Genomic DNA, 12292 nt, shown 5'->3' with positions numbered 1-12292 from the left:
AGCTTGCGACTAAAATCACCGAATCGGTTTACGAAATTTGGCAGTAACATTCGGAAGGAAAAACGACAACTAAAACTTCCTGTTGTGGGTGCGTTTTTACTTCCTTTTACTCTGCCAATAAGAGAAGATATTGCGATTTCGTGCAGATTTACATGGCCTAAACCACACCAAACTATATTTTCGCAAATGGGGGACAAGAAAAATCGAATTTCGTGTGAAATTTCTTGTGATTACGAAGTGTTAAAGCCTGATAATAATTGAAAATTGAAGCATCACAACTAAAACGCTTTGAATACTTGAACTAGTTTTTATTAAAACATGTACTAAGTCCCAGTTTAGTCAGCTTTATAACGAATTTCCTTAAAGTAGGCCAAGTTGAGAGAGAGAGTGAGAGGACTGCTTATTTCTTCATTACTCAACTATTTCCAGAGACGTGCTCACTAATGACTTGACTTACCCAAGAGGAAGAAGTTGAGCACCACTGGAGTTAGAGAGAAGTTGCTACCTTAGTAAGCAATAACTCAACACAGAAAAACAAACCTAGAACGCTGTACTTATTGAAATAATGAGTCTCCCCCAGGATGGACTTCGTCAGATTATTATCACGTTCTTCGCCCGCTCTTCTACTTTATCTCACTTTTACTTAATTTATTTTTCTTCTTGAAAATAAGAGTTATTATTGTAATAGACAGTTTTTCTTTTGTTTTAAGTAGCCTTCTTATATATGCAGACTGTTTTCTTTTATCAGTCACTCTTCTCGTTAAGGGTAAATGCTTTTTTTCAGCTTTGCTTTGTGTGTATTCAACTTAAACTAATAAAAAGCCAAAAAACTAGCTATTGTTATCCAAAAGATTGCGAAACAAACAAAGCAGTATTTGCTTAGTTTTTACTAAAAATAATGAAATAGTTTGAAAAAGATTTTAACCAGAACTTCCTTTTAAGCTCCGTATTTTAAAACCTACTTAATTCTTACTTACATAAATCCAGATCGTAAAATTGTACATTACATTGTAATAACACGTTAGAGAGAACCAACCGCCTCTATTTCTCCTTAGAATCCCTCTTAAAAACTATTGTTTTCAAGAAAAAGGTAGCAAACAAAATAACATTTTCACGAAGAATTGAAAGAAATTGGTTCTAATTTGTTTCCATAACTAATAGAAATGTTCACCCAGATTGTGGCCAACATTCTCAGTAATTTACTGGTGAAGAGAAGAAAAAGATTTGAAAAATTACGAGACTCAAATAGTTTCATTTTCATTAATTAGTTCTCCCTCCAAGAAGTGGCTGCTGTTACACATCCGCTTTCTAGTTCATTATCGTTATTACGTATAATTTTTGATCATCAATTCGATCGAAGTATCATAAATAATTTATTTTCGCCATTAATGATCAGACCAAAAAAAGAAGACTACCTAGTTTTAATAATTTCTTGTGGCCCATCTTAGGAGAGGGATATATTCCGGTTATTACGTCGTTAATATTGGTTAAATTTGAGCGTGCTCATTTTTGTTGTTTATGCGAGTGAAGTTAATCTGCGGTTCATCTTGTCGCCGAACAAGGTGGATATCAACTCAGAAACTTATTTGTTACCTTATCGCTCTATTTCTTTTCGATTGACCTAGCTTTCTTTTAAGCACGTATTGGTGAAGTTTACCACAAAATTCCAAATAATCTTTTTTAAAAACACTAATAAATATGTCACCACTATACTTTCTACGAAACTATAAATAAAAATTAAATGAAAAAGGCCAAGCTTTTGACCTTAGAGAACAGCATCATTTTTCAGGACTTTCTACTTTATGCTCTGTTGTAATATATTTTACATAATCTGATGTTTGCCATAATGATTTAGTGTGTCTTTTGTCCTAGCTTTTGAGGTACCTAATTATCACTAAATGAATGTAAATCGTCATCTGTTTCTATAAATAGTTACACAGCCTTGTAGATGACTTAGTCCCTAGATCGGAAAGTTGGCGTTAATACCAATAAAAGCACAATTTTTCCTAAGTATAATACCCTCAGAATGACTTGATTCCATAGATTGTGGAGCTTGATATTAATCCTTCTTGATATTTTGATTGGGGACCAATCAGGTGATCTGACTGTAACTTTACGATCTAAGTCCCGCTGTCGGAAGTAATACTTTATTTGAATGGATCTTTTTATTTTTATTTTGTCTGAAATTTTTCACAAATGGCTCTACAAGCTTCTATAAACTTTTAGGGAAAATGTATGGCATTTAAAGAAGAAATTGGGGATAGATTAAATTTAAGAATCAAATATGGTTTGAATTTGAAGATAGAAAGTCTGGAGGATTTGAAGCATGGGTGGTGTACACCAAATATTTCCAATGTGGTTTAGTCTAGGTAACAATACGAGGTGTGGCTATTAAATAACGAGACTGATGCTACTACAGAAGAACTATGCATGCACCAAATCCTAACGACCGACAGCTGTGCAGCGTAAAGCCTTCTCTTTCGATTGCAGCGTCTCACGTGTTTGTAGAGAAATCCGTCTTACCGGAACCGTCGTTTGTGTAAGAGGTGTTGGTTTCGTTTTGCCGAAAACATGATACTACACATGTAGTAGAGCAACGAATTGTGAAGTTTCACATGATACTTGGTAAAACCGCTACTGAAACTTATCTTTTATTAAAAGAAGTTTATGGCGATGAATGTTTATCATGTGCGCGAGTTTTTGAGTGGTTCTAGTGGTTTCCAAGATGGCCGAGAAGACGTCGGAGATGATGACCGCCCCGGTCGCCCTTCCACGTCCAAAACGGATGAAAATATCGATTATAATTAATCAACATTACTACCGTGAGGTGCTTGCTTAACTTCGTAAAAGAGTAAGGAAAAAACGACCCGATTTTTGGAAGAACAAGTCATGGGTTCTCCATCAAGACAACGCGCCAGCTCACACTGCATTGTCTATCAAGACGTTTCTAGCCAAGTACAACATCCCAGTTTTAGGCCAACCGCCTTATTCGCCTGACCTGGCCCCATGTGACTTTTATCTGTTCCCCAAAGTCAAATCTGCATTAAAAGGAACACGATTTCAGGTCCTTTGAAGCTGTGAAAGAAAAAGCGGCACGCGTCATGCAGGAGCTCACAGAAAAAGACTTACAGCACTTTTTCGAACAATGGCAAATTCGCATGGAGCGTTGTAGAGATAGGGGAGTGGTGTATATTGAAGGTGATAATAACTAAATATGTATAAATTTAAAATAAAATGTTTTAGAGCAATAGTCTCGTTATTTAGTAGCCACAACTCGTACATGAGGAGGAGTTACTCACTTTGTCCTTGTATTTTTTTTTTTAATCACATTTTAAATTTTCAAAAGATAAAAGAATACATGTCTTTTTAAATTTAATTAAAATGCAAAGAGCGAGAGGGGTACCATGTATTGTATTTATAGAGGGGGGTATTAACATCTGAGTGTAGCTTTGTGTAAGTGTGAGTTTGGGATTACGTTAAACTATACCTAACACACACACACACACACACAGAGGAGTAATAGTGATGGACTCTTCTCCCTTTGCTCGCCAACATTATACCCTGGGACAACGGCGACATGTTTATTGTTTGAATCCACCTTCTAATAGTGTTTTACTGGATTAGAATAGGGCGTGCCCGTACCCCCAACAATAGCTTATCCCTGGGGCACTCTTTCTTCATTATCCCTGAAATTACTTAATCAAGAACTCTCCGCCTTTTGTGGTACAGTATTATGTATGTATTACATCTATATAGAAAGAAGAAAAATATAATTTTATTTATAAATTATTTTTGTTGCTCAGTTATTAAATTATTTATCACTTTTTTTTTTATGTTACACTTTAAAACGTTCACTTAATACAATTTCCAAGGTTTTAACTCATAATTTTACTCAAATTCCCAATATTTCATTTTTACTAACTTTATACAGTTAGTCGAATCGTACATTACTCTAAAATAGAACGTTAGGTTAGATTATACGTGGGTTGACCAGAAAGCCCACGCCACAGCGACCCAGGAGGTCTATTGTTTTGCACGCATTCAAGTTAAGAGCATCCTCCTCGCTCTTGGCCTGACAGTTGAACTAGACTCAGGAAGTCTGGGTGAATGGCTCCTGGGAAACAGGATAAAGGCGTTGTTGTTGTTTTTTTTTTTTCTTCCCGGAAGAGCCGAACCCTGAGCCAAAAAAAAAAAAAACCTGCCTTTGCAAAAATGTAACCTTACAGGGAAGTCTTGCACAATCCTTCCCTGAGAACCGCGTTGATTTAAGTTACAGGATCTTATGTATGAAATTTATGTACTCTGGTTTTTCAGAAAATCCATGGTGCTTCAGGTAGAAGAATGTTTCTCAAAATTTAGAATTCTAGCGACACATTTGACAGTAAATAGCCAATAGCATTGCTCATTATACACAAAAAATAAGCACCTAAAAGATGAAGGGAAGACTAACGATCAACTCGCCTAGAAGTACCATTGATCTAACTTTCCGTCTAGAACAGCATATTCAATTTAATAAATTTTCTTCAGATTCATAAATTTAATCTCAAATTTCAATTTTCTTTATATAGTACTGGTGGTCAGACATAACAAAACACAGAGATGGTACTCTGCAACCCTCCTTTCTATAAAACTGGTTAACTTTTATCGGTAAATATTTCGAGTCGAAGTTATAGAAGTACATGCACACAAATTGTACATCAAGTTAAACGAAAATCGAAGGAGCTGAATACAGGAAAAATCGAACATCTTTTAGTGTAGGACAAAGTAAAGTTATTCTATTTCAATAAGAGATGAAACAAAATAAAATGTTTTTGCTTACTTTAAGCAACAACAACAACAACAACAACATCATCACAAAAAAATTTACATTTGAAACATATGTTCCTCTGAGATAGCAATAATAAAATAACAATGCGTAACATGAAAGCAAAAGAGAGAAGGAGACTTGAAATTAAAATTCCAAGATCAGATGGCTTGTTTGTTTTAAAGAAGAGAAAAAACAAAAACAACATAAAATCTTTATAAAAACTATCCTCTTTGGGAATAAAGGGATTCATTCTCTTTGCTATTGCTTCCTGTCTCGGTCAGAATTAGAATCACATACCCAGTGCCCGCCTCCAGGATCTTGATCACCACTTCTCCTCTACAGAAGACTTTGTTTTGCTTTAGTTTTCGTCCTTTATAATCTAAATAAACTTAGTGATAGTGTTTATTAGTTTCTTCTATGATCTTTATGACTTTCTTTTAGGGAATTATTAAAAAAAAAAAATTGTGTAATAATTATATATTTCCGGTAAATTGAGTGTGTGTTGAGGCAAGGAACACAATTTATACTCTCCGTATCGGATGTGAGAAGTGGTTTAGAAGTGCACTATATAGATTAGCAGATCCATTAAAGAGTTAAAATGCTGAAGTATGAGGCAGAAGGGAAAAACTAACTCTTGGTTATACTTTAAGTAAACGTAGAAAACTTACATTAAACATTCAGAAAAATCGTGGCTTTTGGGGTTAAGGCAGTTTTCCAGAATGAAGAGGTCATTGGAATAATTGAATACTGCTGCCTGTTTTAGTGAAGCAATGAGAATGTTTTCGGTTAGTCAGGTTGTGCCAACCGAACTGGGAGCTACTAATAATAGGGGATTGCAAGAGAAGAATCAATAATTTTGCTCAGAAAAGTAACCTGAAGCTCATCTATATACCCTGAACATTCCAAGATAGAAGGCAATGAGAACGCGGGCGAATATGCTAGGCAGCATCCTCTATATTGTTTTGTTAATTGTAAGTAAGTAAGAAGTAATATTGGGTCCTGGTAGAGCGGCAGTTTCTTCTCTTGAAAAGGAAGCAACTGGGCTCTTCTGGTCTGTAAAAGACCTCTGCCTCCAAGTTAACATTCTCGAATGCTCAACATGCATTTAGAAGTGCTAAACGTTCACTTAAAAGGCAGGCTTTTAAACAGCAATTTAAGTTTAAAATGATAGGGTTATCAAAGAATTTGAACGCAACATGTTGAAAGATAAATCGTATATTAAGGTTTCGAGTTCAGGAAAAACTTGTTAACAACCCGAATCGTAATGTAGTAATTGTAAGTTTAGGGAGTTGTACAACTGAAGTTACAATTATTTTAGCAAATTAAAGTAAATTAATCGCCTATTTTTTTCAAATTACCGATTTGGTAAAGTGAAAGGGAGCAAAGCACACACTTTGCTATAATAATTTTTAATTTTTACAAATAAAAAGTAGCTACAAAGCGGGACTTGAACTGGGGATCTTCCACGTACAAGTCCACGCTCTTAGCTATAACACCAAACACCTGCCTCACATAGTATAATATCCTTTTGTTGATTTTTGTCTAGCGATTGAAATGATTACGTGACCTTTCTACTTTACAGAAAGACGCAAACCAGTTGGTTAAATATTATCCACAAGCGTTAACAGATGAAAATTTATAGTAAACTATGATCAAGGCAGCTGCTGTACCATAAATACGTGCTAACTTTACTCTTATCGAGATCAACATCCACTTTAATTTAATATTAACTGGATCTGTGTCAGTTATAGGAGAAAGAGAGTATGTCCAATCAGACATTAATGTGCTCATTAGAAATTATTTCTTAGCTTAACTGAATGCGAGTGTAAGTAGTTTTATTTTCTATATCGAGTTTATTAGATCTCACGAACTCTGACAGCAAAGTTCTGCGATTATTTACTGATTTCAGAGATTATAAGATCTTTTTCTTTAGTCAAAATCAGTCTAGTAGTTTATAAAATCAAGTATTATAAATATCGAGATGATTCTTGATAAAATAAAACATAGCCAAATGGATTTAGCTACGATGATTTGAGAAAAATTACTTAGCTGCGAGAGGAAGGGAATTGGAAATCTTGAAAATTTTCGAAATTGAGTTAACTTGGGAAATCCCAATCTTTAAATCTGTGGATTTCAAAACTCTCATTCTTTCAACTGTTTGTTTGTTGATTGTTATAAGACTTAAAGTTTCCGCGAAATTCAAATCTCATGCGAGTTTAGAGTCGTCAGAGATTAACGCTTCGTGTATGTGGTTTGATGTGCTGGGATTTCTCTTAATCCCAAATTAATTGTATAGGTACGAAATGAACTACATCAGCAACCTTACTGAGAGAGCGATGGATGATTTCAAAAGAATTTAAAGAGAAAAATAGCTAGAAATCAAACAAAATAGATCTTCACATATCACTAAAAAGTTCAAAGTCTGTGATTTTATCTCCTGGAACCCCCACACCTGATTCAAGCGGCTGGAACTTAAGTTTTGTGTTACCAAATGATCAAAAGACGACCCGACAAACGTTGCTAAACGACTATACTGAACAAAAAAGACAGTCCTACTATCCCTAGTCAGGACTTGACCTGAACGGAACAGCTAAGCGCTCAAATCTTAACCATATTCTTATCCAAAACCATATTTACAATGTCACTCTCCTTTCTATCTATCTTGGACTGTCCACACATACCAAATAAATCCCAGTCAAATCTCTTCACACAAAATTTCAAACCAAACTCTTTAAACATACTCCTCCATCCCAAACTATCCTTCCTGAAGCCGCGATGGTCTCGAAATCAACTGAACTAAAAAAGGCCCCAGCAAATTCTCTCTATCAGTATCCTGCGCTTGCCTACTGATGATGGTCTCATTTTTAGTTGAACCAAATTCATATTCTTAATCTGTTTTGATTTATGTACGAATATTGCAATCTTTGTTTTCTTGTTGGCAGTAATTTATTATAAAATAAGCAAGAATTCTTTAATTTTATGTAGAGCTGTCCATCGTGACATCGAAACGGAAGCGGATGTGATCATAAATTTTATTTCAATCACTCCATTCATTTTCAAACATTAATTTTTTTTCTGCCAAAAGATCTTTTAGGAAAGTTCGAGTGGCACATTCTAGAAATTACTGTCTGCTTTGTTTTAACAGATGATGATATTACTTCTTTCAATATAATATATTGAGTTGTACTTAATAGTATGCTTCGCTTCTTGACAAGCTTAATTTGAGAATACTCTCCAAGTACATTTAATTAAAGAACCTATTTTTGTCCCATTTCCAAAAATTTCTAAGTCCCAGTTTTCTACTTCGTATTAATAATTATTTTGTTTTCTTTTGTTACAGAATGGACACACATAGGACACTATTTTTGGTGCTGTTGATGGCAGTTTTGGGAACATGTGCAATCTTGAAGAAAGACCAACCACAAGCTCACAGTGACAAAACTTTGTCCAAAAATAAAGAACTAACTTTAGATGGCGAAGGGCAAATGTTGCCAATAAGAATTGAATCAGCCAAAAAGAGGAAATCCACGGGCGATGTATTGAGACATTTAGGTATGACCAGAATGAAGAATCCTGGTAATCATCACAGGAAACGTTTGGCCAGCCAATCCAGGAAATCACACTCTGGTGATTCACATATGTACGTGATCAAATTGCCACCAAATCCATACTATTATGATGCTGAACATTCCAAAGGTGTACACCTTAAATCGCACAATGTTAACCGTATACCAGTAAACTTTAAATCAAATGGTAAACCTGGTAAGATTTACCATTGGAATTTGCCGGTAGTGAAGAAAATGGCTGCAAGGAAAACTAGTGGTAAAGCAAAGGAAGATGCAACTAATCAGGTGTTTAAACCAACACTTTGGGTTGGCGATGAACCTTATAGGAAGGTGAGCTACTTCAAGCCGAAGAAATCTTCTAAACAACCATTTCAGAAATATTTTCCCGGAAATGGAAAACCGCACGCACTCTATGTAATCGAAAGTAAGAATAGGCGAACGAATAGTGTGCACAGGGTTAAGGAATAATTATATTTAAACAAAGAAAATTTATTTGTTTAATTCTTTGACAAAAATAAATTAAAATCTCCACTCTAGGGAATTTAACTTCACTAATTACTCTTTTAATTTCTAAAACTGTTTGGTTTTACTTAGACCAAATTATAACCGAACTTTTCCTGAATGGAAAGCCTAATGATTTCCTTTATTGAAAATTGAAGAAAAGCTACAATGCTAGTTCTAATTAAAATAGAGCTATAGCTCTGATACACATTCTATTAGGATTCTGGAAAAAAAGAAAATGTGTGAGAATTGATCTTGAGGGTTTACCAAATCGAAATAATGTGGCCCCAAGTCATCATCAGGCCAACAAGAACACAAAAATCTTATTTAAAAGCAATTCATGTAATTTAAAATGTAAATGTAGGGGAAGCTCTTTTAGTTTCACTTCATTTCTTGATGGTCAGGTCATGCAGGATATTTGGTAAATGAAGAGGCGAACAGGAAAAGCTGGCCAAGTCCAGGGTGCCATCGATGAGCTGTTACAAAAACTGTTTAAAGAATGGTTCTCTAAGACGCCAAGCCGTACTTGAGTTTATGTACTTAATTTTTGTTTTAATGTTAAATACATCAAATTGCCGTTCTTAATATATATATATTTTTCTATTGACTTGGACCTGATGATAGCTTAATTAATAGCCAAATTATGTAGTAAGTCTGGCCTTGAGAATTAATAGAAACTTGATATTGTCAACCCTCAAGACGAAAAAAATAATTAGTCGACTGTTACATAGCATTTGAATGAGAATTTATCCATGTGATTTGTATAAAATTATTATTATAATTTTATTATTAATGACTAGCATTAGTGTACAAATTTCTCACCTAATTGATTTAATCATTATTTTTGTAATTAATCAGAGTCTGTTTAATTTATAGTCATTATTTTAGCTTTTCAAACAGAAAAAAAAAACTTATTTAATTATTTATTTATTTAAAAATGATGACCTTTATTTATGAGAACTGAAATAATTTAATTTTTTCATTAGTTAGCAAGTAAGTTTATTAATAGCATTTCTTTATTTCGATAATTGTTCAATAAAATAGAAGTTTGAAACCATGAAGATAATTTAATCAACAAAAAACTTAATAAAAAGTCAAAATTACATCTACTTTTTCCCTTCTATTAATGTTTTGTACAAAAATATGGATCAGTTTGTGTCTCACTGCCAAAAATTAATATTTTTTATTGAATAAAATAAAATAAAACCTGTAGATGAAGAAGATTTAATATTTGAAAGATTTATTTTTCATTAATTCCCACCCAATAGCTGCAGACGACAGAGATTTTTTCTTGGTCAAGTTCTATCGTCTCCTCTGTTCTTTTATCCACTCCAGTCCCAAGATATCCTAGTAGAGATCGAAGGATTCGAGAGGGCACTCTTCTCCAGTACTGATGACTTCCCATAATTTAAAAATCTTTTCTTGCATAAAGGCACAAAAGCTGATTCAAAATATTATTTTTCATTTATAAAACTAAAATAGTTTTAAAACTGTTTGACGTTGGTATCAATCATAGTATAATTAAATCTATTTTTGTTTTCCTATTTAAAATCAGTATTAAATAGCAGTTACACTCTATTCTGATCTCAACTGTTAAGTTCACTAAACAAAAAATTAATTTTGTCTCCATTTGAAAAGTAAAAAAGGTAGAAACAAAATAATAACTTGTATTAAGAATTTTTGTTTTCTCTAATACAGAAAGAAAAATCAAATAACTTTTCTATGTAAATTTCCCTAATATACTATTGTTGTTTAATTTTTAGATTTATGTTAGTTGATGTTTTAGATTTATGTAAAAAGATAAAATAAATAAATAATACAATGTACTATAAATAATGGAGTATATGTTACTTTGTTATTCTTATTTTTTGTATTTTGTTTTCATTTATTTTTCTTTTAATTAAGGTAATGAATGTGCTCAAAATAAAAATGAAAAACAAATTATTTTGCTTCAATTTTTGTGTTTCCAGTTTTAAGTTTTGATGGAAATGTGTGTGAAGAATTATTAAGATAAAAAGACAATCATTAAATTATTTATATAAATATATCATACATAATATGACATTTCATTTTTAATATTTTCAGTTATTTTCCTTTGTATTATATAAATTTTATTATTGCTATTTTTATTTTGTATTATTTTTTCTATTTTATGTCCTGTACATTTCTTCTCCTTTTTTTTTATAATTTAAAATAGTAGATATAAGTATATTTTATATAATATATACGAGGAAATATCTATTAAATATATATGTTTGACTAAGCTTTAAAGTTTGTAGTAGTATTTATAATATTATTTGAAACATTGTTAAGTTCATAAAACAATTAAGTACCGAATGCATTTATTGTAAAAAAAAGAAATGAATATTTTTTCTCGCCCTTATTTTTTTGTTTAGTGTTGTATTTTAAATGTCTGAGGGATTATCTTTTCGTTTTTTATAATAATGGAAATGAAAATAGACAAAATTATATATATATATATAAATTTATTATTTAAATATAGAAAATTTTAAATAATTTGTTTGTATTTATTTATTTTTTTACAAGTAAAATTAAAGATGTTTTTTATTTTTAATTTTCTATTGAACTAGCTGAGAATTGTATTTTTTTTCTGTTCAGCAAAATCATTTCAAGTGAGCATAACTACTTTTTTCTCAATGGATGAGGCGAGTGTTCCAGGGCAGCTGCACCTTTAGCCAAAGTATTCCATTATTTCTTCATGTTAGACACACCTTTCAAACATCCATTCACACCAATTTGTGAATATATTATGCTGACTGTCAACCATGAAAATATTACATGTGTAAATCTTAAATTATGTTACCACCACACAGTTTTTGTAAATATACATCTTCATTATTAGGTGGTGAAAGCGGGATGTATTGAAATTATGATTGAATAAATATTCTATAAGTACTAAAGTTAAAACACTGGCTCTTTTTTGACAGACTTCTCGGTAAAATGTTTTAAACTAAATCAAAGATTTTCTCCAGCATCGTGGATCTAACCATATTTCTATATTGATGAATATCTTTTCTAGATATGGACAAGAATCTTGGGATAAGCTAAACTGTTAACATAACAGATAAGTTGATTGATGTTGATCTTTTAACATCTCAAAATATCTTACAGATTTGTCACTACTACCTTTTGGGGCAACAACCCTCAAATGAAACAATCTCAAACCTAGACAGTGCTGTTTAATGAGCCCTTAAAATGCTTTGTCTTCTTGATCACAGCTATGATTGATTGGAACTTCAAGCTTCTCTAAGAGAAGAATTACTAATAATTAGCTCAGTGTTTTACAGATTTCATATTGTAAATAAATATTTTAATAAATACAATTGTAAATACATTTCTTGTACACTTACTTTACAAAGGCAAGGAAATGTGTTCAATGGTTGAGTAAAAAAGTAAA

The 12292-nt window shown here is 32.4% G+C and overlaps 1 protein-coding gene across 3 annotated transcripts in view; it reads left to right on the top strand.

Moving 5' to 3' along the window:
* LOC141449979 (uncharacterized) overlaps positions 1 to 11802 on the top strand; it is a 136918-nt gene extending 125116 nt beyond the window's left edge. For all 3 annotated transcript variants that reach the window (XM_074119959.1, XM_074119958.1, XM_074119957.1), the window contains one exon: positions 8148 to 11802. In XM_074119959.1, the coding sequence (XP_073976060.1) occupies positions 8149 to 8841 (693 nt within the window). In that variant the 5' untranslated portion in view covers position 8148 and the 3' untranslated portion in view covers positions 8842 to 11802. The remainder of the gene's footprint in view (positions 1 to 8147) is intronic.
* Positions 11803 to 12292: the final 490 nt, after the last annotated feature.

Source organism: Rhodnius prolixus, unplaced genomic scaffold, assembly GCF_049639745.1.
Source record: "Rhodnius prolixus isolate KJV_2025 unplaced genomic scaffold, Rpr scaffold_2, whole genome shotgun sequence".
NCBI lineage: Eukaryota > Metazoa > Arthropoda > Insecta > Hemiptera > Reduviidae > Rhodnius > Rhodnius prolixus.
The sequence above is the reverse complement of the archived record's forward strand: the minus strand, read 5'-3'. Positions and strand labels throughout refer to the sequence as shown.